At 41.6% G+C, this 26,173-nt stretch overlaps 1 protein-coding gene across 1 annotated transcript in view; it reads left to right on the top strand.

The window, feature by feature from the left end:
- The window catches only part of extl3 (exostosin-like glycosyltransferase 3), a 51,577-nt gene extending 28,923 nt beyond the window's left edge, over window positions 1-22,654 (top strand). The window contains exons 2-6 of the mRNA XM_017695688.2: window positions 2,607-5,242; window positions 7,299-7,426; window positions 11,731-11,875; window positions 12,354-12,482; window positions 17,512-22,654. Of these exons, the coding sequence (XP_017551177.1) occupies window positions 3,107-5,242; window positions 7,299-7,426; window positions 11,731-11,875; window positions 12,354-12,482; window positions 17,512-17,721 (2,748 nt within the window). The 5' untranslated portion in view covers window positions 2,607-3,106 and the 3' untranslated portion in view covers window positions 17,722-22,654. The remainder of the gene's footprint in view (window positions 1-2,606; window positions 5,243-7,298; window positions 7,427-11,730; window positions 11,876-12,353; window positions 12,483-17,511) is intronic.
- Window positions 22,655-26,173: the final 3,519 nt, after the last annotated feature.

Below are 26,173 nucleotides of genomic sequence, written 5' to 3'. Positions count from 1 at the left end.
TAATAATAATAATAATAATAATAATAATAATAATGGTAAAAATAACAACAGAGGTACTCAAAGCACTGCTTCTTCACTCCTTACTCCTGCAGTACCTCCAGTTAGGGAACATGATATCACTGTAATCCGTTGTAGTAAAATTTTAACAGTTGCATTGACTGTACACCCTATTATTTATGTTTCTGTCTGAAACGATTAGGTTATGAAAAGGTGCAAACATGCCGTTTTCCATTGTTATACCTTTGGGGGTGCACTTGCGTTGATTGTACCTCGGTAAACAATAAAATAAACAATAAAATAAAGTACAGTAGAGGAGGGTGATTGGTGAAACTTCAAGAAATGTTCCTGATGCACAATATGTGCTGTTTTTCTTGGACATCTGATTTGCTGGAACAGGAAAATAAAGAGCCAGCAGCACCATCGTTGAAACATTACTCTCAAAAACTATAAAGAGTACAAAGTATTGGACTAAATCCAATTAAACGGGGCCACTTATGCTCTGTTATGGAGCACGCTGGTGGTAAGTGATGACGACGTCCACAACACGCTTAGAAAAGCTTTGTGTGCCCGAATTCACCACCATAACGAGAGATACTGTCACGATGCCCAGCTCAACTGCGCAGTGTTCCCTGAGTGATCTTAGACGCTGCTGGTTACTCATAGTTACCTTACGAACCCAAAGCAGTGACTTATGACTGCTCTCTTGGCTCATTATAACGGACTGTCGCGCCGTATGAGCCGAGACTGGACTCTCATCCTGCATTTATGTCATGGACGCTCTGTGTGGCGTGAGTAATGAGTTCGGCGAGGCTGCGTGGCTCCGTCCAGCGGGGGAGCAGGTGCAGCCTCCATATTACAAGCTGCTCTGCTAGAGAGAAATTCATCTGCTCATCCAAAGCTGATAAATCAGTTTAAAGTCTTTTGGATTTCACTAATGGCTGTCTGGCGTTCTCAGGAGGTTCTCTGACTGTAGTGCCTCTTTTTTTGTGCCTTATTTCGAGGTAAAGCTGAGTAGTTTGCTTCGGCTTAAAGGCGAACACGCTTCAGCTTCTTTGAAAAACTCTTTGATTCATTTGCTTTGTTCGTTTATTATTTATTCATGTATCTCCTTAAATTCCCACTTTCTTAAAAAAAACGCGTGCATGTATATTTGACCAGCGCTCGGAAGCGAGACAGGAGCCATTAGTAGCGCTAAACAATAACGAAGAGAGAGAAAACGTCGGCGACGGATGATGCAAAAGCAGAGCAAGGAGCTCATGCATGCAGTGATGCCAAAAAGTATTTGGACGTACTACAACGTGTGCCGTTATTCTGTTAGGAGGCACAATAACAAAGTGAAGTGGCACTTTTTTTAACAGTTTGTTTCAAAAAGGTGGCCGGTTGTTGTTGTTATTGTTGCACACGTCTGCAGGTTTGCGTCCAAAGTGTCTTTATAGTCTATGATTTCTTCAGTGGACACAAGTTCATTGATAGTAATGTAAAAAATCCAGCCCCGTACCTTTTTGGTGTTTCCACGTCTGTGCTTTGAAGTAGCCTTACTGCAGTCTGCTCGATATTTGAGGGTCATTGCACAGATCAATATTATGTTTTTATATTTTAGTTGTCCAATTTTCTGTTCTAAGGTTGTTTGGGCTTTTTGATTACCCTAATTTTCATTGTGACAGTGTGTCCACATGTTTGTTCTGCGTTCTTGATAATGTTTTAGCATTTGTTAGTAAAAACAAGTTTCCTTATAAACTCAAACAACATTTTATGTGGAAAATGTAAGTAGAAAAAACATTAAAGTTGTGCAATATGTTTTAAAATATATTTTGATAACTAGTTTTACTGCTTAGATGGATAAATGTGCTTAGATTATGAAAAGACTAAGTAGGAGTGGGGAAAAAAACATTGGGTCTCTTTTACCAATCGTTCTTACGAAGAAATTTCGTCTTAAAACCTACTTATAATGGGGTTTGTTCTCAGGTAAGAACAGAATCTACACACTCAAGAGCACAAAGGTGTTAACGATTCTGCGGTTTAAGAACACGACATGAGGGCTCCCGAGGGGCGCAACCATCTAAGCGTTGGCCCCGTCATCAGGAGATGGCGAGTTCGATCCCTGGTGATGCTTCAGTTTTCCGTAGCCGGGAGTCCAAAAGGGCACAATTGGCCTCGCTGTCTCTGGAACATGTTGGTGAATGAGGCACAGGATCTATGCGTTAATCTTATTGTGTTGCAGTAATGAGATTTTGGTCACTTAAATTGGAAAATGTTGAAAAATGGATGTAAAATCTCTAAAATCATTCAGGTTTACTTTTAATTAACATGCGACGTTTTGTCTCAAAGAGAAAACAAGTTTGTCATTAATCAAGTTAGTCATGTTGGTGAGAATAACCTACTCTGGTTGGAATTTTTTCTTCAGGCCTCTCCACACAAGGGGTCTGTTTAATGTTGTGATGAAAGTGTTTTTCTCTGGAACAAATGCTATTTTCTTGTGTCGAATGGTTTTGGGGCTACTGTGAATTCTAAGAAGTAGCCTGCAAAATCTTAATTTAGTAGTAGTTACAATAAATGACTTGTGTAAAAGCTATTACACTGTATCTCTGTCTCTCTCTTTGTTCTAGACTGGAGATTGGATTAAAGGCATGCTAGATGGCCCGTAATCCATCAGACAGAAGCTGGCCTGAGGGCACGCCATAGCCCCCATTATGGCTTCATACTGAACAGAAGCATGGCTTTGGGAAACCGAATACCACATAGGAAAATGTACACAATCCATGTCCTCAGCTGGCATTGCAGCAAGGGAAACTATGTTCTTGCCACTGTTCAAGGCCTCTTCTGTACCCTGGGATAGTTCTGGAGTACGCTTACATAACACCGAGTAAAACTGCATTATGATTGGACTGTATGATCTTGAAAATGAAGTTTCCATTTTTTTTAAAACCTCAGTGAAGTTGGTGACCTGCATTTTTTTTTTTTTTTTTTTTAAAGATATTAAGTAGGAGATGATCTGTTTTGTGTTGACCTGTGCTTACACAATGCAGGCGAGATTGCATTATGGCTGCTGAATCCCCCCACAAACTTCATATACCTGTTTGGTGTGGTGGAGAGTGACATTTGTACGATGCAGCGAAACGGAGGTGTTGCAGGGAACGGCAGCCAGTCATGGGTGCTTCGGCGGGTACGACTGACCTGGCTCAGTTTCATGCTCTTCTTCATCTTGGTTTTCTTCCCACTCATTGCACATTACTACCTCACCACAATTGATGAGACAAGTGGGCCAGACAGACGCATCTTCGGCCCGAGACCTGGCGGCGAACTTTGTGAAGCGAAGCATGTACAGGACTTGTGTCGAATACGGGAATCGGTGAGTGAAGAGCTGCTTCAGCTGGAAGCCAAGCGGCAGGAACTCAATGGCGAGATTGCCCGTCTCAACCTGCGTATCGAAGCCTGTAAGCGTAGTATTGACAGTGCCAAACAGGACTTGCTACAACTCAAAAATGTCATCAGCCAGACAGAACACTCTTATAAGGAACTCATGGCACAGAACCAGCCCAAATTATCTTTGCCAGTCAGATTGTTACCAGACAAAGACGATCCAGGACTGCCTCCTCCAAGGTCTGTACAGTCTTGTCGCTTGCATACTTGTTTTGATTACGCCAGGTGTCCCCTTACGTCTGGGTTCCCAGTGTATGTGTATGACACAGGGTCATATCCTTGGGGTGAGAATATTGACCCACTGGTCAAACAAGCCTTTGCATCATCTGTTAAGAGCAATGTTTATGTTACAGAAAATCCGAGTATCGCATGTCTTTATGTGGTGCTTGTTGGAGAGGTACATGATTCCTCACCCCCTCCCTCTCCCTTGGATCTGGAAAAGCAGCTAAAGGCTTTGCCATACTGGAGGTCAGATGGCCATAATCACCTGCTGGTCCACCTGTCCAGAAAATCCTTGACTCAGAATTTCTTGTACAACGTAAGCACAGGCCGAGCAGCTATAGCACAGTCTACCTTTTTGGAACGACAGTACAGAGAAGGTTTTGATCTGGTGCTGTCTCCCCTCGTTCATGCTCTCTCTGAGCCTAACTTTCTGGAGGTGCCTCCTCAGGTCCCAGTGAAGAGGAAGTATCTCTTCACCTTCCAGGGTGAAAAAGTGGAGTCTCTGAGGAGCAGTTTGCTGGAAGCACCACCACAGTCCTTTGAGGAAGAAATGGAGGGAGATCCACCTGCCGATTACGATGATCGCATCATTGGCACCCTTAAAGCTGTGCAAGATAGTCATCTAGACCAAGTACTAGTGGAATTCACCTGCAAGAACAGACCAAAACCCAGCCTGCCAACTGAATGGGCCTTGTGTGGGGAGCGGGAAGATCGCTTAGAGGTACTAAAGACATCTACGTTTGCCTTGGTGATTTCTCCAGGTGATGGACAACTTGTGGCATCTGCTGGATGTAACATGCGCCTGTTTGAGGCCCTGGAGGTTGGGGCAATCCCTGTGGTACTTGGCGACCACTCAAAGTTGCCTTATCACCAGCTCATACGTTGGAGTGAAGCAGCTATCATGGTACCCAAGCCTCGCATAACAGAGTTGCACTTTCTTTTGAGAAGCCTCTCTGACAGTGACTTACTGGCCATGCGACGGCAGGGTCGATTCCTTTGGGAGACCTATTTTTCCACTTCGGAGAGTATGTTCAACACCATTCTTGCTAGTGTCCGAACTAGCATTCAGATACCAGCAGCCCCTATAAAAGAGGAACCTGCCCAGGAGATTCCACACAAAGCTGGGAAGATGGCAGGAACGGATGCCAATTTGGCTGACAATGGTGATCTGGATCTTGGTCCAGTAGAAACGGAGCCCCCTTATGCTTCACCCAGATTTTTGCGAAATTTCACATATACTGTGTCAGATGTCTACCGAACCTGGAATCATGCTCCCGGACCTTTCCATCTCTTCCCCCACACTCCTTTGGACCCAGTTCTTCCTTCTGAGGCAAAGTTCCTAGGCTCAGGAACTGGCTTCCGCCCAATTGGTGGAGGCTCTGGAGGCTCTGGAAAGGAGTTTCAGGCTGCACTTGGAGGTAACGTCCCACGAGAGCAGTTTACGGTGGTCATGCTGACATATGAGCGAGAGGAGGTGCTTATGAACTCCCTGGAGAGGCTGAATGGCCTTCCCTATCTTAACAAGGTGGTAGTAGTCTGGAATTCCCCCAAACCACCCTCGGATGATCTCCTCTGGCCAGACATCGGGCTGCCCATTGTGGTGAGTTTGTTTCCTCTTGTTGTTTTTGGATGAACTAAGAAATAGTTATTAAGAGTTGAAGTAATATAAATTGAAAGCGCTGGCAAACGATCTTGAGAAATATGCATATCCTGTTATTATTCTGAGGTTATATAGGTGTGGAAAAACTGTCATGCTGTTTGACCTCCTGGAGCAGGTTTTATTTATCTTCTCTCTCCACTTTGAAGCAGAATGTTCAGGCCAAGCCAAGTTGCGCAAGCCAAATTACTGTTGCAGCTTTTACAGGAAATAGATAAGCATTAAGAGCATGGAAAGCTTGTGCTTTCACATGGAAACCTAAATGGAATTGTGAAAAATGCTAAAATCCTCGCTGTCTGACTGTGATGAATCTTTTGTACCGTTCTGGAATCTTATTTGCTTCTGTGCCTTATTTGCTTAAGTAACTGTGAATATGGGATGGAGAACAGCTGAGCAAACCTCAAGATATTTCCCCAGAGTAACTTTCAAATGGAAAGCCAGTATTGGTAATTACTTAAATCACGTTCCTGTTAAAGATTAGACTTTCAGTTTTACTCAAGTTTGGTATTCCAATTTATAGGTATTATTTAAATAAAATATTTTTAAAAAATGCCCCTGCCAGAAAAAAAAGCTACTGCAGGTTAGATGCATTAGATGGAGCTACTCAACATCTTACTGTTATAAACCCTCTCCCCAGACCACAAATCCATGTTAGGCCCAGAATTTACAAGGAGTCTTAAAGATGATGAAGTAAATGCAGCCTAGCCACATTGTGACTTATTTCACCTCGTACGAATGAAAAAAACAAGTTTGTGTAGAGTTGGACATACCAGATGTAATCAATTCACCACATTATTTTAAAAGTTCAATTCCATTAAATTAGGGATGCACTAGAATTTCTGCCATTTTTCGGCGATGTGGTAAAACCATTTGTGACTTTTTTTCACCACAGTTCTTCATTGTATAATGAGGCTTTTTGTTTGTTTCTTTATAACGAAATTTATTACGTTTGTTTTATTATGTGGGCACCAAATAAGTGAATTCAGTGCACAAATGTCAAGCCATCATTCAATAAATGTCAAACGTCCTGTGTCCATTGTTTCAGTTTAAAAGTCCTCTGGACAGTTTTGCAATTGTGATTTTACTGAAGTTTTATAACATATATTTTAGTTTTATACCATTCTGAAGCAGCGGTGACAATAATTGTCCACAGTGTGACGATATTAAACACGGCTATAGACTTTTCTGTGAGTGTGGGCAGCATTGGTTCAACCTAAGTAAGCATAGCTAGCAAGTAGGGTGGCTACTCACTAGAGATTGGCGATATGGCAAGAAATATAATTTTGTGATACTTCAGGAATTTCTCACAGTATTTGTTACAATATTTATTTTTTCAGGCATCTGTTCATTTGGAACTGTGCAAAAAGAACCAGTAGCACTATATTAAAAAAAAAAAAAAAAAAAAAGTGAATACAGTGATTTTTTTTTTTTTAGTATTTGGCACACTGTGTCGCACTAAACCCAGTTAAACAAGATCTATTTTGCTGTCTTTATAATAAAACATGCAGATGGTCTTTGTTTTACAAGTACTGACGATATACACAATCTGTTCAGTGATGACATTTATCATTATAATGATGTATGTTCTCATATTGCCCAGCCCTCAGTCAGATTGTCCACTGTAGGCTTGTGCTTGAATAGTTGTAAACAATGAATAAGAAAAGACAATTAAATGTTTAATTGCAATTTAATTAAATGAAAATTAATCAGCTAAAATTTTATGATTGTGGCAGCCCAGTTGAGACGCCGCATGGCTCTTTTGATGTGAGTGTCGTTACAGAGAAGCTAAATTTACTAAACCACATTTACTATTTAAACATTCATAATAATTTTAAAATTCGGACTCGTCTCTCGTTCCTGTGTCTCAAATGAATTGTTTTGGCGTTTAATTGCTGGATGTCTGTATTGCTTGAGGCCGTTAAAGCCAAGAAGTTTTCTGTGCCCCTGTGACGGCTAAAAATATGGTGCTTTGACTCAGCATATGTCCCTGTGCTTGAAGGTGGTGCAGACGGAGAAGAACAGCTTGAACAATCGTTTCCTTCCCTGGGACGCAGTGGAAACGGAAGCCATCCTGTCCATCGATGACGACGCCCATCTTCGACATGACGAAATCATGTTTGGCTTCAGGTGAGATTTAGTCATTTTAAATTTAGAAAATTGTAAATTGTTTCCTTTAAATAATTTATGCGTTACTCTACGGGATTTATGGGTTACTCTACTCCAGAATAGCCAACATGAATTATTCTTCTTTGCTTTGGGAAAAGCGAGTATGACCATTTCTAGACTAACCATAAGCATGTAGCACACTGAGAGGCAGCGTGATTACTTTGGCTAATGGGTGTGGATTTTTTTTCCCTCGCTGTGTCTAAGACAATAGAAACAGGTCGTTAGGAAAGGTCTGATGTCACAAAAGGGGAAGTTCCAGCAGAGTGAAGGGTATAGTTTGGCTCTCTTTCTCCTGGCAGGGCACGTTGTTAGGGGTGTAAGTATGTACGAGTTTTTGATTCTGAAGTTTTTGCTATTTTGGGCGTTAAAAGTAAAAGCTCTCTCATTTGAGTGTATGTTTATCATAAGCCCCGCCTCCCCTGTACCCTGATTGGACACATTCAGATCAGGATCAAGGTCTCTTATTGTTATAGTGTAGGGTGCCTGCCCAAGTAGGGAATAAAACCCAGTCTACAGTGTAGAGGGCAGAAGTGCTACTCACTGCACTATACCAACCATGTTCTCGCCAAGTATTTCGTTTAAGCGTGTGTAGAGTGACGCAACCATCTAAGCATCAGCCCCGTCATCAGGAAATGGTAAGTGTGAATCCCGGTGATGCTACAGCCATCCGTGGCCCGGAGTCCAATTGACCTCACGCTCTCTAGGTGGGTAGGACCACCCCCACCCCATATCATTCAGCGCAATGATAGCCAGCATGGGCATCTGTTGGCTAACTCAACAGAACTTTCCTCCATGCATATCATGATGTTGAAAGTCTCGGAGAAAGCCTGTGATAGCCTTCACCCTCCTAGTTGTTAGTGGTATCGTGAGAGATCTAACCAGTGGGTGGACTTGGATGTGACTAAATTGGGGGTAAAAAATAAATAAATAAAAATACAGTTGTAGACAGAGTGGAGATGGCTAGAAGGTAAAAGCCATTACATGTGTCATGGTCTTATAGTGGCCTCTACATATATACAGCATTACTTTATACGTACAATGTTATTAACTTTTTCACACAAATAGAGCGTGATCACATTGGCCACACATGATGCAAGTGACAAGCATCCAAGTTCATAGAAACTTTAACAGAGGAGCATGCAGACGGAGGAGCTGCGTGTCAGACACAGACATATGAGCCGATGTCATGTTTATAATGTTGAAAATGTTGGATCCAGACGTCAGGAACCGTCACCACACATTTCTCTGCGCATAAAAGCGCAAACAGTTCCGGTCCAGTAAGTTTAGCTTTATATTTGTCATGTGATCTGAGGAGATCTGGGAATTTGTGTTTTTCTTTATAGCTGATAGTCGTTGTGTGTGTAACACTCTGCCTTGTCGTCTAGTGTGAGCGCCGTCACGACAAAAAGAAAAGAATTCTGAGACAAACTGTTTAAGTGATACTGTTTTGATCCCACAACCGGGGAAATTCCATCTCCGCATTTAACCCATCCATGCAAGTGAAACACCACACACACACTAGGGGGCAGTGAGCACACTTGCCCGGAGCGGTGGGCAGCCCTATCCACGGCGCCCGGGGAGCAGTTGGGGGTTAGGTGTCTTGCTCAAGGACACCTCAGTCATGGACTGTCGGCGCTGGGGATTGAACCGGCAACCTTCCGGTCACAGGGCCAGATCCCTAACCTCCAACTGATGTGAAGTTTTAGAAATCTGTATATATTTTTCTTTTTAAACAGATGTTGCCCAGATAAACGGGTCCAGTCTGAATAGGGCGATAGACTGCCTGTCATTTAAAATGGGCCAAAGTGTTATTTTGAGTGCGGCGCTCTAGAGCGTCCCCGTCCAGGCACGCCGCACGCAGCTCTGTGTCAACATGGTCGTTTGACATTCATTTCACAAAGCACTCTTGGAATGTCTCCACCTGGACTCGGCCACAGTAGCATCTCCTCCTGAACCCACTTCAACGGGGAGTTGTTTTTAGAGAACGTTTTGTTTTCTTGCCTGTGAGTCGGCGCTCGATGTGCTAGGTTGTGGTTTTTTCAGTATCGGTACAGTACAGTTGGCTCAGTTAGAGTATCTGATCTGTGCGGCCTCGTCTCTCTGCCTCTGCACGCCTGCAGGTGTGAGCAGATTTGGATTATTGATTATTGTTAAATAACCTTTACACTAAAGGTGGATGAACACATGAGATCATGGTACCTGATACACAAGATGAGTTATGATATTTTGTTTTTAGTTGTTTGAAAACAAGTTTAGTATGGACAAAATAAAATTTTTTTAAAGGTTGTGAAAATCTGGGTTTTTAAATCAGAATTTGATGAAGTAAACTGTTTGACTACGAACTGCAAAAAAACCCATAAAAATGATGAAATAAGATATTTGTGGTAAAATTGAGATGGCAGATACTAGTATTAAAGTGAATACCTGTATAACGTTGCCTGATTATTTGGATTTGGCCCTTTAATTTTAATTATACCCAAACAATTAATTCTTGTAATTTAGCAGCTTTTCATTTTTGTTAGGATTCATGCAGGCTGAACCATACTGTATGTTTGAGCTAAATTAAGGGAATGTAAGGATGGAGGGAGGGGCGCTATTAATGCCACATTTGGTGCACTGGGTCCCCAGGGGTACTTTTAAGAGCCTAGAAGCTGTTTCAGAAAGTAGTTGTCTTACCGAGATCAAACCTGGCATGTTGCATCTATTTATTGGTCAAAACCAAGATTTTCAATAAAAGCATTTTCTTTTAGCAGAATAATCTTCTGTTTCTAACTCTTAAAAAAATTGGTGCTTGGACCCCTGAGGAGTTGTTGTGGTTGTGGTGGCGGTTGTTGAGGTGGCGGTTGTTGAGGTGGCGGTTGTTGAGGTGGCGGTTGTTGAGGTGGCGGTTGTTGAGGTGGCGGTTGTTGAGGGGGTTGTTGTTGAGGTGGCGGTTGTTGAGGTGGCGGTTGTTGAGGTGGCGGTTGTTGAGGTGGCGGTTGTTATGGTGGCTGTTGTTGTTATGGTGGCTGTTGTTTTGGTGGTTGTGGTGGTGGTGGTTGTTGTGGTGGTGGTGGTGGTTCAAATAGTCACCCCTGTAGCGTAATAGGCTGACCTCCACTCAGCTACTAATGCAGTTTATGCAGTTATTTCTTGTTGTTGAAGATGATGATGATGATGATGATGATGATGATGATGATGATGATGATGATGATGTTTACAGGCTCTCTGCAATTAGTCTTAATCTGTCTTTTTATAATTCCTGCATTTGTTCAGTTTTCCTTTAATGACCTTACTGTCATCTTGCCCACCGTAAAAAGCTTTACACTACAGAATATTAAGAGGACGATCCGTCGTGTCAGATCCAGAATAATGAACTTAATGTTTATTTTAATATATTTTAATGTTCACAGGCTTACACAAGTGGTTTGGGTGGACTGAAGTTTAAAGCAGCAGATTCTTAGTGTGCAGTATTGAGCGATGTCTGTTTCTGATTACTTCAGGAATTCTAGAGCAGGCATGAACTTCTGCTCAGGTCATGCACACACAAAAGATCTGGGTCCATGTTTTATACCGAGTACAGTGCAAACATCTCATTTTAAAGCCATACAGGCCTCCGTCCTGTCTGTTTAGCCGAACTCCTCCAACAGGACAACGTTAGAGTCAAAATAGTATCAAATGTCCGCATGATCAAAATATTCACTCCATTTAAAACAGCAGTTTGGATCAGTGCAAAATCATAAGCTTCTCTGGTTCTTTTCTTTCGAATCCCCAATTAACTTAATAGAAGCTCCTCACTGACTTGCTTGTTGTCTTCAGTTTGTGGCTCTGCGTCTTGTTGCTTCTTGTTTTTGGTTGGTTTGTATTGTTTGATTAGCTGGTTGTCCTGTGGGTTCAGAAAAGGCACTGTTATTTATTTGTTTGTTTGTTTGTTTGTTTGTTTGTTTGTTTGTCTCAATCAATCAGTCAATATTTACTTACCTCAGTTTAGGAGTGTTCACTGGAATGTTGAGCTTATTTGCCAGGTTGCACAACACTTGTGTGTCGCTGGCTGAGTCTAATGGACCTTGTGCTTTCTTTCTAGGACTTCATAGGCTACTAAACCCCCGAGTCAAATCCGTGCAGCCTAAAACGTGCAGTTGAATTCAAAGCCAACTTTTATTTAGCTACTTGCATATAGAACAAACACATTTTATTCAGATACACTTTTATTCTGAGAAAAAAAGAAGAAAAAGAAAACAGGGTTCATATCAGTGACCGTGTCCTCCTCTCTCCCTCTCTCCCAGGGTGTGGCGTGAGGCCAGGGATCGTATCGTGGGTTTTCCAGGGAGGTTTCATGCCTGGGATGTAAACCACCAGTCCTGGCTCTACAACTCCAACTACTCCTGTGAACTCTCCATGGTGCTGACAGGCGCCGCCTTCTTCCACAAGGTAAAGCTCCGGGGGTCTCTTCTGGCCCTCCGCCAAAGCCTGATAATGTGCAGGGGGTTATATAAACACAGCTCGGTGTAAAGATGAACTCCAGCGTCACAATTTATCAGTAAGTTGTCAGGACATTCCATGAGATGAAGAATTTGTTTGACAAAATACTGAAAAAAACAAAAATTCATGCAGTTATTACTTATTAGTCAGTTTTATGGCAGCGGTCTGTTAACGTTTCTAGAGTTTAAATGCGTTTAAAAAAAGAATTTAGTATCAATCAGAAGAAGGAAACAGTTTTAGTAAATAAAGAAATGATGATGATGATGATGATAAATCTCTCTTAAAGGTACTACTATGAATAATAGTCACTCTACAGCAACAGTAAAAATCTTGGACAACTAAATAGCAGATATTTTATGAAGATGGAAAATTGTGCTTATCTCTCGTTTGTTTGTTTGTTTGTTTGTTTGTTTGTTTGTTTGTGTAGTACTACGCGTACCTGTATTCATACGTGATGCCCCAGGCCATTCGAGACATGGTGGACGAATATGTTAACTGTGAGGACATTGCCATGAACTTCCTGGTGTCACATATCACACGCAAACCCCCCATTAAGGTTGGTATATGAAGTATTACAAATATAATATATAGTGTGATTTGTACTTGAATGCTGATGCTACACCTGAACGAAACTGACTTAACATAGTTATACAAACCTCAATGTGACGGAGCTGCCCTCCACCACAGTGTGTGTGTGTGTGTGTGTGTGTGTGTGTGTGTGTGTGTGTGTGTGTGTGTGTGTGTGTGTATATATGTATATATGTGTGTACACACACACACACACACACACACACACACACATATATATATATATATATATATATATATATATATATATATATATATATATATATTAGATGTGCAAAGACTTTGTAGGTAACGGGGACATGTCCTATTCAGCAGAGACACGTGCTGTTTTTAAATAGCCTTTATTAATTGAGTGTTTATGCTGGGGAACAAGAGCAAACCTGCAGAAAAAAAACAAAAATGGTGAATATGAATGTTTTATTATTTTTATTATTAATTTTGATTGATTTAGCAATATAACTAAACATTAAAACCAACAAGTACTTACCTGTGAATAGACTCCGGAGGAAAGTAGCCATGTTTTCAGCCAGGGAGGAAACCGATACCCTTCGTCTGCTGAACTTTTCCCGCGCAAAACACGGGGAGTGGCGTCACAGCACTTCCAGTTTAGCTCTATAAAAGCCCTAGAGGGAGCAGAGGGAGCTAGTCTGGTGGAGGAGGTAATGAAATGTGGGTGAAGCCTCAAAAGCTCTAAAATTGTGATTAATGGTCTATTCATACTAAGCTGTATATATTTGTAAATATTTTCTTTCCGGCACTGGATAAACCCCAACCTGGAACGTACCCACGTCTTTTCCATCAGACCATCACATGATAAACAGCCAGTCGTACTTTGTTTTATGGTTTATTCATAGTATTTAAACAGGAAACCGATTCCTCGTTTAGACACAATAAATTGCCAGTTTGTCATTAAAGAGCAAGTAATGATTTTCACACCATGACATTTCCAAAATCTATTTATTGAACTTCTGAGGTTGATGCAAAGTGCGATAATGAATATACAGCCTGGAAATCACAAAATACAGTTGAAAACAAGAACTGTACCAGCTCAGATTGTAAATGCAAAGTAAAAATAAGTTCTTGCACTGATAGATATGTTAATATACTGTGTTTCATTAGACCACGCAGTCGGAGCTTCGGGTAAAAACTAAACTTTTAAAACGGCTGATAAAAATCAGTCACTTTGGCTATGAAGGATTTAGAATCAGCCATAAAATGTGATCACTTTCTCTCTCTTTAAAACCTAAACATAAAAATCAGCAATATTATCGTTTGTATTTCACCACTGTGTAAGTAGTTCTTCCAGCCACACATTTGTAATCTCTGTATTTAAAATAATAATAATAATAATAATAATAATGCATTGAAGCAGTTCCTAAAGAATCATCATCAGGCTGAATTGTTACGATTGCAGACATTTGCTTTCCAAATGCATGAATTTCTCAGTGTGATGTGTAAATATTGGTGGGATTTTAGGCGGCGCTGGTTCGCGGCGCTGGTTCGCGGCGCTGGTTCACGGTGCTGGTTTCGCGGCGCTGCTGGCGCTGCTGGTGCTGCCGTTTGGTCAGCAGTTAATTGAGAAATTGTCCTGGCGTTCATGTTTATGAGGAGCACACTATGTGAAACAGTTTAAACATGTGAAATGTTGTTGGTATAGAGTTGGACAGTGCTGCTTTACTCATTTCCCAATCATAACTAATTTTGAAAGGGGATTATATGGCTGGATTACGTTAAGCTCCAGCAAGTCTTTGATGTTATATTCTCGCAGGCATATTGCACTGAATACAGCATGTAATGAAATTTTCTGTACTCTGCGTGATGTTATTAGTCTGTGGAGTGGTATATTCCACCCCTCAAATTTATAAGCTGCATTATTGAATCACTCATAATCTCCATCTCTCTCTCCCACCCTCCAGCCCACAGCCTTTTGTGTGAAACTTTGGCAGTAGATTAGAGGAGTCAGCTGCATTTGCTTTATTGTCATTAAAAATATGGACAGACAGTGAAATAATAAATGGGAAATCTCTTTGCTCATGCAAACATGATGGTGTCATTTGTGAGAAATTAAGGTCTGGAGGGAAATTGTGAGCTTACAGCCAGAAGAATTGGGCCAAAACTAGTCTTTGTCATATCCAAACCTCATAACTACACTAATTGAAAAAGACAGTTAGACTTGACATTGTGTGAACATCTATAATGATAGAAATGGGCCACAATGATTTGGAATGAATTCTGTATTATTACATGAACACAGATTAACAGTAGGAGGACTTCTCCTCTCCTAATGGACAGAACTTTCACTCAGGAAGCTGTTGGTTAGTAAATGAGTGCGTGAAGTTTTATGGGTTAGAACTGGGAGAAGTTTTGTCACAACAAATGACTTCATGATCTGACACAAACAAGCTAAACTGATGTCTTCTGGCCACAAGCTAAAGCCAGCCTAAACTGGAGAAACTAACTTGTTTTTGGTGTGTTTGGTTGTTCTCTGTATGGTTTGGTAGTTCTCTGTATGGTTTGGTGGTTCTCTGTATGGTTTGGTAGTTCTCTCTATGGTTTGGTGGTTCTCTGTATGGTTTGGTAGTTCTCTGTATGGTTTGGTGGTTCTCTGTATGGTTTGGTAGTTCTCTCTATGGTTTGGTAGTTCTCTGTATGGTTTGGTAGTTCTCTCTATGGTTTGGTGGTTCTCTGTATGGTTTGGTAGTTCTCTGTATGGTTTGGTGGTTCTCTGTATGGTTTGGTAGTTCTCTCTATGGTTTGGTGGTTCTCTGTATGGTTTGGTAGTTCTCTGTATGGTTTGGTGGTTCTCTGTATGGTTTGGTAGTTCTCTGTATGGTTTGGTGGTTCTCTCTATGGTTTGGTAGTTCTCTGTATGGTTTGGTGGTTCTCTGTATGGTTTGGTAGTTCTCTCTATGGTTTGGTAGTTCTCTGTATGGTTTGGTAGTTCTCTCTATGGTTTGGTGGTTCTCTGTATGGTTTGGTAGTTCTCTGTATGGTTTGGTGGTTCTCTGTATGGTTTGGTAGTTCTCTCTATGGTTTGGTGGTTCTCTGTATGGTTTGGTAGTTCTCTGTATGGTTTGGTGGTTCTCTGTATGGTTTGGTAGTTCTCTCTATGGTTTGGTAGTTCTCTGTATGGTTTGGTGGTTCTCTGTATGGTTTGGTAGTTCTCTCTATGGTTTGGTGGTTCTCAGTATGGTTTGGTGGTTCTCTGTATGGTTTGGTGGTTCTCTGTATGGTTTGGTAGTTCTCTGTATGGTTTGGTAGTTCTCTGTATGGTTTGGTAGTTCTCTGTATGGTTTGGTGGTTCTCTGTATGGTTTGGTAGTTCTCTGTATGGTTTGGTAGTTCTCTGTATGGTTTGGTGGTTCTCTGTATGGTTTGGTGGTTCTCTGTATGGTTTGGTAGTTCTCTGTATGGTTTGGTGGTTCTCTGTATGGTTTGGTAGTTCTCTCTATGGTTTGGTGGTTCTCTGTATGGTTTGGTAGTTCTCTGTATGGTTTGGTAGTTCTCTCTATGGTTTGGTAGTTCTCTGTATGGTTTGGTGGTTCTCTGTATGGTTTGGTAGTTCTCTGTATGGTTTGGTAGTTCTCTGTATGGTTTGGTGGTTCTCTGTATGGTTTGGTAGTTCTCTCTATGGTTTGGTGGTTCTCTGTATGGTTTGGTAGTTCTCTCTATGGTTTGGTGGTTCTCTGTATGGTTTGGTAGTTCTCTGTATGGTTTGGTGGTTCTCTGTATGGTTTGGTGGTTCTCTCTATGGTTTGGTAGTTCTCTCTATGGTTTGGTGGTTCTCTCTATGGTTTGGTGGTTCTCTGTATGGTTTGGTGGTTCTCTGTATGGTTTGGTGGTTCTCTCTATGGTTTGGTAGTTCTCTGTATGGTTTGGTAGTTCTCTCTATGGTTTGGTAGTTCTCTGTATGGTTTGGTGGTTCTCTCTATGGTTTGGTAGTTCTCTCTATGGTTTGGTGGTTCTCTCTATGGTTTGGTAGTTCTCTCTATGGTTTGGTGGTTCTCTCTATGGTTTGGTGGTTCTCTCTATGGTTTGGTGGTTCTCTCTATGGTTTGGTAGTTCTCTGTATGGTTTGGTAGTTCTCTGTATGGTTTGGTAGTTCTCTCTATGGTTTGGTGGTTCTCTGTATGGTTTGGTAGTTCTCTGTATGGTTTGGTAGTTCTCTGTATGGTTTGGTAGTTCTCTCTATGGTTTGGTAGTTCTCTGTATGGTTTGGTGGTTCTCTGTATGGTTTGGTAGTTCTCTGTATGGTTTGGTGGTTCTCTGTATGGTTTGGTAGTTCTCTCTATGGATTGGTGGTTCTCTGTATGGTTTGGTAGTTCTCTGTATGGTTTGGTAGTTCTCTCTATGGTTTGGTGGTTCTCTGTATGGTTTGGTAGTTCTCTGTATGGTTTGGTAGTTCTCTGTATGGTTTGGTAGTTCTCTGTATGGTTTGGTGGTTCTCTCTATGGTTTGGTGGTTCTCTCTATGGTTTGGTAGTTCTCTCTATGGTTTGGTGGTTCTCTGTATGGTTTGGTAGTTCTCTCTATGGTTTGGTGGTTCTCTCTATGGTTTGGTGGTTCTCTGTATGGTTTGGTGGTTCTCTGTATGGTTTAAATGTTTAACCATGTGAAGGACCCTAAAGGCTACTGTTAGCTATGCATTGCCTTGTTTGTTTAATCATTGCTGTAATAATGTAAAAATCCTTTAAGCCTCCGGTTCCATAAGGGAAGCCATTCCTTGCTGCTGTATCAGTTTAACAAGCACAAAAAAGATCTACCTTACATTTCAGAGTGTTCTAAAGCCAGGCAGCCTATCAGGGCTGATTGAGGACAAGGGCCAGTGGTACACACAAAAAAATTATCAAAATGCTTTTGTGCGTTTTAAAGCTGTGGACAATATCCGATATTGAAATTGTCCAGCTTGATTGGCAGCTGTGATAGATGGACTGACTATACCATCCGTGGATTTTTTTATTTTAACCTCTTTGTCTCCCTTTTTTCCCTCTCGGATCAGGTGACGTCTCGCTGGACCTTCCGCTGTCCCGGCTGCCCACAGGCCCTCTCTCATGACGACTCGCACTTCCACGAGCGCCACAAATGCATCAACTTCTTCGTGAAGGTGTACGGATACATGCCGCTGCTCTACACGCAGTTCCGTGTGGACTCTGTGCTGTTTAAGACGCGACTTCCACACGATAAGACTAAGTGCTTCAAGTTCATTTAGCCGCCCAGCACAAACGCGGAAAGAGAGCAGACTGGGACTGAAAATATAAACCTGGGCATCTCGTAGCCAGCAGGACATTTCATGACGGACTGGAGAATTTTACCTGACACTTGACCGGCTTCAAGCTGAGGGAGAACTGCTGAACTCTTACTATTAAAAAAGCCTTTTATTTTACTTTAGTCGTGTGTGACCCATCAGCAACCACTACTGGTCTCATTTGCACCACTTTCTGAAAAAACAAACTGAACGGCGTGGGAGAAGAGGACACTTTAACGGATCTCAAATGGAGCATTTGAGCTTTAGAACTGACAGACTGACTGGACATACGGTCAAAGGAAAAAAACTCTGGGCAGATGGTCACCGCTCCTCTTGAGAGAGATTTCTCAGAGAATTGTGGGAGAACAGGGGAGCAAAGGCGTTCTTGTGTCGTTGCACTCTTTATTTTTAGCTCATTTTGCATTTATATATATTATATATATATATTCTCTTGTATATGGAAGCACTGATGGTCACAGAAGTTTTATTTGTGTGTTTTGTGTGTGAGAGAAATAGAGAATGTGAGCTACATGTCAAGTAGGGCTACACGATATGGTCACCACATTAGCATCGCGATTATAGTCTTGCGTATTTCGGTTCCGATACTCTCAGTGATGTCGTGGACAGAGAACAGCACTGTTCTTGAGTAAAATTAGGAATACGCTTGGGAAGAATTACTTTAGTGCTGTAGGTGTGTATAGTGAAAGGAGAAGTATGTCTGTGTTTGTACTTGATTAAAAAAAAAAATTCACTTTTAAAAGTACTCAAATATCCAAAGTAACATTTCTGAGATACTGCAGTTATTGTGTTATTGTATTTCTATGATCACACTCTATTAAGGAGACGTGGTTGCTGACATGAACCATCTCCTTAATAGATCATCATCACAATAACATAATGGCAGTTTTTTAAAGAAAGTGTGTCTGTTCCTTTACTCGGTTGCAAATGTGAAAACATGACACTTCTTCCGTTACTCTAGTGATATTTTACCATTTTGGTATTTTTTTTACTCAAGTACAAAAGTACTGTCCATTGTCCACCCTGCTAATTCACGCTGATGAATCAATAACGTGCTTTGTTAAAGACCAGCCTGCATTCGTTTCACCAAAACACCCACAGAAATTCGTCTGGAAGTGTGATTGGTTCACAAGCGCGCACAGTAATAAAATGTATATTTTAAATTACATAAAAAATACATTGTCTAGTTTAAATCACCAAACTTCACTGACTAGATAGATCCAAAATAGCCCTCTCAGCCCAGCCATCATCGTTATTCAGCAGGGCGGGCGATAATGACTTTCTGACCGCTTTGTCCGCTCTGTAATGATGATCATTAGGCTGGGAAAGGCTCCAGCAGCCCGTGTAAATTGAAGTACTGAGACACTCTGGCCTTAACACTCTGTTCATAAAGCTTGAGAGGAACACGGTAAATGTAAACCATTACTGAAAGGAGCAGTTCAGTCCATAAGGCTGGCAGCAGTGAATGAAACCGAATAGCATGGAATACCATTAACATCACAGTGACGTCATGCCGATTGGAGGTTGCCTGTTTTTTTGTTTAGCGTTAACAGCGTTAGGGGGTGTGGTTAGGCCGATGATGGGATGTTGGGTGGGTGTGCCGGACCCCTGTTTGACCGTTGGAAGTCTTAATGTGAGCTCTGCTTCATACCACTGACATAACCACAGTGTATCACTGCTGTTGGAACAAAACCTTGTATCTCCGTTTTGGTCTTTTTCTGACATCATTTGAAAATACGCATTGCCTTTTAGGTTGTGTCAAAATTTCATGATGAGGGGACCAAAAGACAGGGCACAGATTTACTTGGGGGGGAAAAAGTCTGGTTCCATTGACTTCCATTAAAAGTAAAGTATGTTTTTCTTTCTTTGTCCTGTGAAGTTTAACACGCTGGACATACAAGGTTTTGTTCCAACAGCAGCTATAAACATGTGGCAGATGCCGTCATGTGTGGTGTCATTATAGCTTATGATGTCCACCAGGCTTAGATCACAAGCTAAGTGGACTCCAGGCAGCTGTCTTGAGAGGAGCTCAACGCTGTTATAGCAGTTAATATATGGCTGTGTCAGTATTTTGTAGCAGAGTTCATGTTAAGTGCTGTCCTCTTTACATTCGCTCTGGTGCGTTTTTACTTGTCCGTTCTTTTTGCGAACATTCTGAGGGCAGCGTTTCGAACGCACGGTCGCGTGCAAAAGTTTTGGCACCCCGGCCAAACGATTTTCTGAGTGAAAACAAGTGAACACGTCCTCTACAGGGAAGACACGTCTGCATTTTAATCTACAGCGAGTGTATACTATACATAAATAATATGTGTTAACTTATTTTTACTTAGAAAATTAAGACATGGAAAAGTGACCAGTGGTTGGTTAGTGTAGTGGGTAACACCTCTGCCTTCTATGCTGTAGACTGAGGTTCAGTCCCCTGCATGGACAAGCACCCTACACTACACCAATAAGTCATTGGGTCCTTGGGCAAGACTCCTAACACTACCTTTGCCTACCTGTGTAAAATGATCAAATTGTAAGTCGCTCTGGGTAAGATGCGTCAGCCAGATGCCGAAAATGTAAATGACCAGAGGCATTTGAACTTTTTTCTCATATGACTGGCCTTCAGAGGGTGGGTGAACACATTTGATTGACATGCACAATTGGCATCTTTCATGGGCGCTCGGCACAACAGTTTAACGTCTCTTTAGCCCCGGGTTAAATAGGCGGTTTTAGAAGCACACTGCGCAGGCTAGAGGAGCGCTTGTTCCTCGCAGTGGTTTGTTGCTCCTTGAAAAAAAGGCCAGAAACATACTCAACATAAGTACGCCAACACAAATACCACCTAGCCTTGTGTTCTTACGCGTCTGCTAGGTTAAAATACTCCGAACTACAACGGGATACAAGACAAATCGGAGCGCTTGTGAACAGAATCTACTGTTACACTAATAGAAACAACAGCTAGACATGTAGATAGTAGAGAATCAGTGTGGCGCACCTTCCTGCAGCGCTCCGAATGCATGAAACTAGGACACGATCGTGAAATTTTAGCTTGCAGTTAATTGACATAAATAAGTGCGATGAACAGCTTTTTGCCTTTTTTTGAAAGAGCTCAAATAAACGGACGTTACTCACTGCTGCCCTCTAAAGGTGTTATTAACAAATGTCAAATGGGGTTAGTAAATAACTCCTTTAAATAACAGCAAATAAACACATTTCACAGGAGATATGCGAACATATATAACGCATAACATAAAGGTACACGTAATATGTGAGAGGCCAATTCAAATCATTCACCCTCGTAAATTGGCGTAAAGTTTGTTTCAGGCCTAGAAAGTGGGCACTTAGAGTGAGAGTTAACACATTTGATTGACAAAAACAACAGCGATTTAAGAGGATGTGAAAGTAGAGGTGGGCAGCATGGCAAAAATATCATATCACCATACTTTGACGTTTTCATGATGCACAATTTTCATGATGCATCACAATATTGTTTTTCTGAGATTTAATAAGCTGATAGAACCCGTAGCGCTGCACATAGAAATAAGTCAAACTACAACTTAACGCCAGTGATTTTTTTCAAACTGTTTTATTCCAACATGAATAGAAAACCCCCCTACCCCACCCCCACCCCCGCGACCCTGAGGGAGAAGCGGCCTGGAAAATGAATGAATGAATGAATGAATGAATGAATAGAAAACTCTTTTTGTAGAGGTCTCTGTGCGGAATGTGGTACAGCTCCCAGTCATAACAATGGAATCGTTCACAGTGGAGGTGATAGGAACCCGACGGCCTCCTCTAAAAGCTCCCTCACACAAAGTTATTACATGAAATCGTTATGAATGCAATGCCTGAAACACTGTTGAAAACCAAAACTAGCTTTCCATGTTGGTTGGAGCGAAGAGGCGTCCTCAGTGCTGAAACATGACCACCCTGAGAAGACCAGACCAACGAGGTCCATCCACAGCAACGTGAAGTGAGCTTGAGAGAGTTTGAAAAGGAGTTGCCTGAACGCTGCCTTAGCGTGTGGGCGGAGCTATCTCATTAACATATTAACATAAATGCTAATGTTCAGGGTGTGTGGAGTTTGTTCATAAGCGAGTCTGAGGTTGAGATTTTTCCTAAAGCAGCATGATGGGAGAGTCTCAACACTTTTGAAGGTCCTCAGAATTTTTTTTTTGTTTTGTTTTTTTTTTAACAGAAAGTTGAACCTGTAAAAATGAAACTGTGGTTCTTTAAGGGTCCTTCATCTGTCGTCCGATGTATTTTTATGCTTTGGTCAGATGTTACGTGGTGTGAGAGCCTCTGTTGTCCAGTTAGCACAACTTATACTGAACATTAGACTGCAGATTGTAACTCATTGGAAGCATTTAGGCACAACCTCTAACCTGCTGTCTTTAAAATAAAATAAAAAAGGTACTTTTTTTTTCTTTTTTTTTAATTTCGCCCTTGATTGAACTGAGAAAAATGCCTCCCTGTAACGTTAAACATTTTTTTTTGCCTAACAGCCCTAAAACATTGGAGGTCCAAAAGTGCAAAGTTTCTTCATTGTAAGTCCATTAGTCCTTTTTTTAAATTATATATGCTTTCTCTGTTTCAGATTGGATGGACTATAAGATTAACGATCATGTTTGCCTTTTTATGGAGACTTTTTTACCTGCCCACCGTTGACTCAGACTGTGTATGTATAAATTTGTTGAGTTCGAGTTTAACTGTTATGTTATTATTATAATTATTCTTATTTTTTTCCTCACCGCTGTTCATTATTGCCACTAGTGCATGGAGTTTAGGTGCGAGGCACTGAAGCAGAAGCACAGAAACCTCTAACTGACAGACTGTACCATTAGTGTGACCCTCTTTAACACTAATAAAGCAGCCCGTGCCATGGTCTCCGTAACTCTTTGTGACAATCTGGGTTTAATTAGTGAAATTTAACCCGTTAAACTTCTCCTGCTTTCTGCTTGTAAATCACTGTCGCTGTATTACAGGCGAGGATGTTCTCGTGTGGACGGGTCCAACTGCCAAACCTCTTTTTCCCCTGAAGCGACAGTGGCACAGCTGCTTTCCTTCATCCAGAACAGATTTGAGAAGTTGGAGTTCAGCCACAGGCGTGTCTGTAGGTGATAAACAGCCTCGCACTGTAAGCTCCACAGTTGTTGAGCTCCCCTCCCCACTTCCACTGCTACTCACTGTAAACTTGGGTCTGTAGCTGATGACAGGGCAGCGTAGGTCCAACATGGACTTAAAGGGGAATTCCACGGGCATTTCTGCATAACGAAAAGGTTAAGATGGAATGAAAGTCATTCGGAGTGGAGTTGTATACAGTGGTGGTGATAGGAACCAGACATGCTCCTCTTAAAGCTCCTTCGTATGAAGTGGTTATGAGGACACTGCCTGATTACTGAGGCCTTGTATTAGGATAGATTTAATGTTTTACACCAAACATCCGTTCAGGGAAGCGGGATACATGCAAGAAGGACTGCTTTACCATCATCAACGTTCCAAATAAAGCCTGTGTAGGTTCACTGGTGATTTTGGATGGTAAATAAAAATGTTTATAATTGTGTTGTCGTCATGGTGACCCCTGGTTCCCATCACCACCTCTGTAAAGACATCTTATGGAGTCTTATACTTTTGTACAGTGAACCATTTCACATTAAATACTCTCGATGACTCGGTTTACATATCAGCCACTGAATGACGCAGAAATGACGCCTTTGGATTTCTGTGGCAATATGTCGAATTGCCCACTTCTACGTGAAAAATAGTGTTTCACAGTTTCTCGTTGCAGATCAAACATCAGGAAACCAGCTGGATTCGTTAAAAATACAAATAAATCCTTTCTTCTCAAACCTATTAATGTAAATATTTCTCTTTGGCGTTTGGGTAGCTACTAACTAGGCGAAATTGTTGTCTCCATGCCAACGTTCAGGGTTGAAGGGTGAAATAGCAGTTGTAGGCTACATTAACTCCAACGTTTAAGACCATTTATTGTTAAAACTGTGTTGGAACGATCAGCAGAGCTTTTACTGCAAAGGAGGATTATTTTATTTTTATCTAAAAATCTATTTCTGCTGCACAACAGTGCAGTAAAAGAGCCACATATTGCCAGCCCCTGATCTGGACTCTAGAACAGAGTTCCTCAATCCTTGTCCTGGAGGCCCACCGTCCAGCACATTTTAGTGCTTTCCCTGCTTTAACACAGCCTCCTTAACTCATGAGTTAGATAAGTTGGAGCAGGGCAGCAGGCATCTAGGACCACAGTAGAGAGACGCTGTTCTAGAAGGACGGACCGTCATTGTAAAAATACGTGTGACATTTTTAGCTGATTTTTATTCAGTAAAATCCTGTTTGTGGTATTCATGTATTATAGTAGTACTTGTACTGGTTACTACTGGTTCCATTTTGTATGAAAACAAAAAAGTTCTTGAAACGTCCAGTGGAAAATTAGCCAGTCAGAAATTGCCTTCCCTGTAGTATCTAGGTAGATACAGATTAGTGAGCTCTCCTATTGGTCAGGACTTCAGGAGCTGAAGAGAAGGCCTAACAAATTTAAAGTCCAGTACACAGGACCAGATCCATGAGAAAAAATGCCTCTCGGGTCGCCCAGAGTGAAAGGCCATTGATGGCCTGGAGGTTCACTTTAAAGGTTTATCACAGGACACGTCACAGACCAATTGCTGTAGTTTTGAAAGTGAAATGTTTTAACATTCTTGCTTGATTTCAGATGCTGACCAGTTCTCCTTTGTCATATTTATCATTTCATAATACACCAAATGTGGGTGACGGGTCTGGACTGCAGGCAGGCCAGTTAAGCTCTTTTACTGCTGTTGTAATATGTGCAGAATGTGGTTTTGCCTGCCCTGAAGAAAGACGGGCAGTTGCCCTTAAGTTACGACAGTTTGATTTGTGCCCTTATGTTCTGTCAAAAAAATGAACAGACCAACAGAAATGGTCCAAAATTACTTGGAAAAAGTATTTCTCCATCTACTTCCATTAAAAGTTGAGTGTTTTTCCCTCGTTACCTTTTAGGAGATACGAGGTTTTGTTTCCAACAACAGCGATATGTTGCTCCAAAAAACCTGTAGATGTGGTTCAGTCACCCATGTCATGTGCACTAATGCCGTCACAAATACTGGATCATATCTTTTTTTTTTTTTTCTCAAGCCACAGGACATTTCCACTTTCTAACACCTTTTGATTTCCACCAGGTGGGAGCAGCTGAATAAGAGGAATGTCCCTCTAGGTACGTCTAAAAGTTCTAGGTACATCATGGTCTGTGAATTGGAGCAGTAGGTTGCTAGAAACTGGAAAACGGTGACCAGCCTCTCCACAGAAAGGCTCAATTTCATTTCACCCCTTGCCACTAAAAATTAGCCTTTAGCCCTCCGATTTGTGCGGTCACTCCTAGGGGGTAGGGTGTACAGATTTTTGTTGAGATTGAGGGGTAAGGGTGAAGTGTTAGGGCTACATGGCCTCCAAACAGGCTTTTCAGGGAAAAACCATCAAGACGGCTGCACAAGTGACCAAAGAACCGCAAATGTATTTTCTCCATGTGAAAATTACGATAACCATGATCTTAGTTTCATGTCGTTTCAGTGTATTATGATCTTTTTCTTTATAACAAGCCTAAGAAATTGATTTATGCCTATGTCTCAGCAAGCTGACTTTCCTGTACCACCTCACATGGTGCAACAGTTACGTTCTGGCAGCTCCGGTGTCAGAACCGCTGCACTACTTAAGGTAGAACAGGAACAAGACGCTTGTGAATAGCGGACAGCCTTATATCACCAAGGAATTAGCAGTGGACACACACACACATATTTCTAAGCCACTTCTCCCTCAGGGTCGCGGGGTAGCAGTGGGCAATAACAGATAATTGTCACCCCCTCCCCTATTTTGTTTTACAGTTGTCCCATTTCATAGGGGAAGATTGCAGCCGCTACAAGGTGACACTCAAACAAGGGGTAGGGGTAAAAATGAGAAATGGCATTGGGCCAGAGAGTCACCGAGAAACGGCTACAGGGTGTAATACATGCAAATCTGCCTGTCACAAGATTCAAGTAAATGCGAATCGATTAGGCTCTTGTAAGGGAGCTAGCTGAAGTTAGTATTATAGCAGAGATGGATTTTTTTATGGCCTGCATTGAAGGCAAAGCTCTAATAGTCACGGTTCCCCACTGATATATCATTATACTGTGGAGTCCTGTGTGGAAATAATCTCTTATTACAATCTCAGGAATGAAAACATTTGATCTGCCACATCAGATGAATCGCAGTGACATGCTGCCGAACTGCTTACTGAATGATGAGGTATTATGTGCTTGGGTGACATCATCACTGAACTGCTCTGCAAGTCCAGAGTTCCCCACCCCTGTACAGACAGAAGAGCACATCACTACAGACCAGGGAAACA

The sequence above is a fragment of the Pygocentrus nattereri genome, chromosome 4 (genome assembly GCF_015220715.1).
Source record: "Pygocentrus nattereri isolate fPygNat1 chromosome 4, fPygNat1.pri, whole genome shotgun sequence".
Taxonomy (NCBI): domain Eukaryota; kingdom Metazoa; phylum Chordata; class Actinopteri; order Characiformes; family Serrasalmidae; genus Pygocentrus; species Pygocentrus nattereri.
Note: the sequence above shows the minus strand (reverse complement) of the source record. Positions and strands in the feature narration are given on the sequence as shown.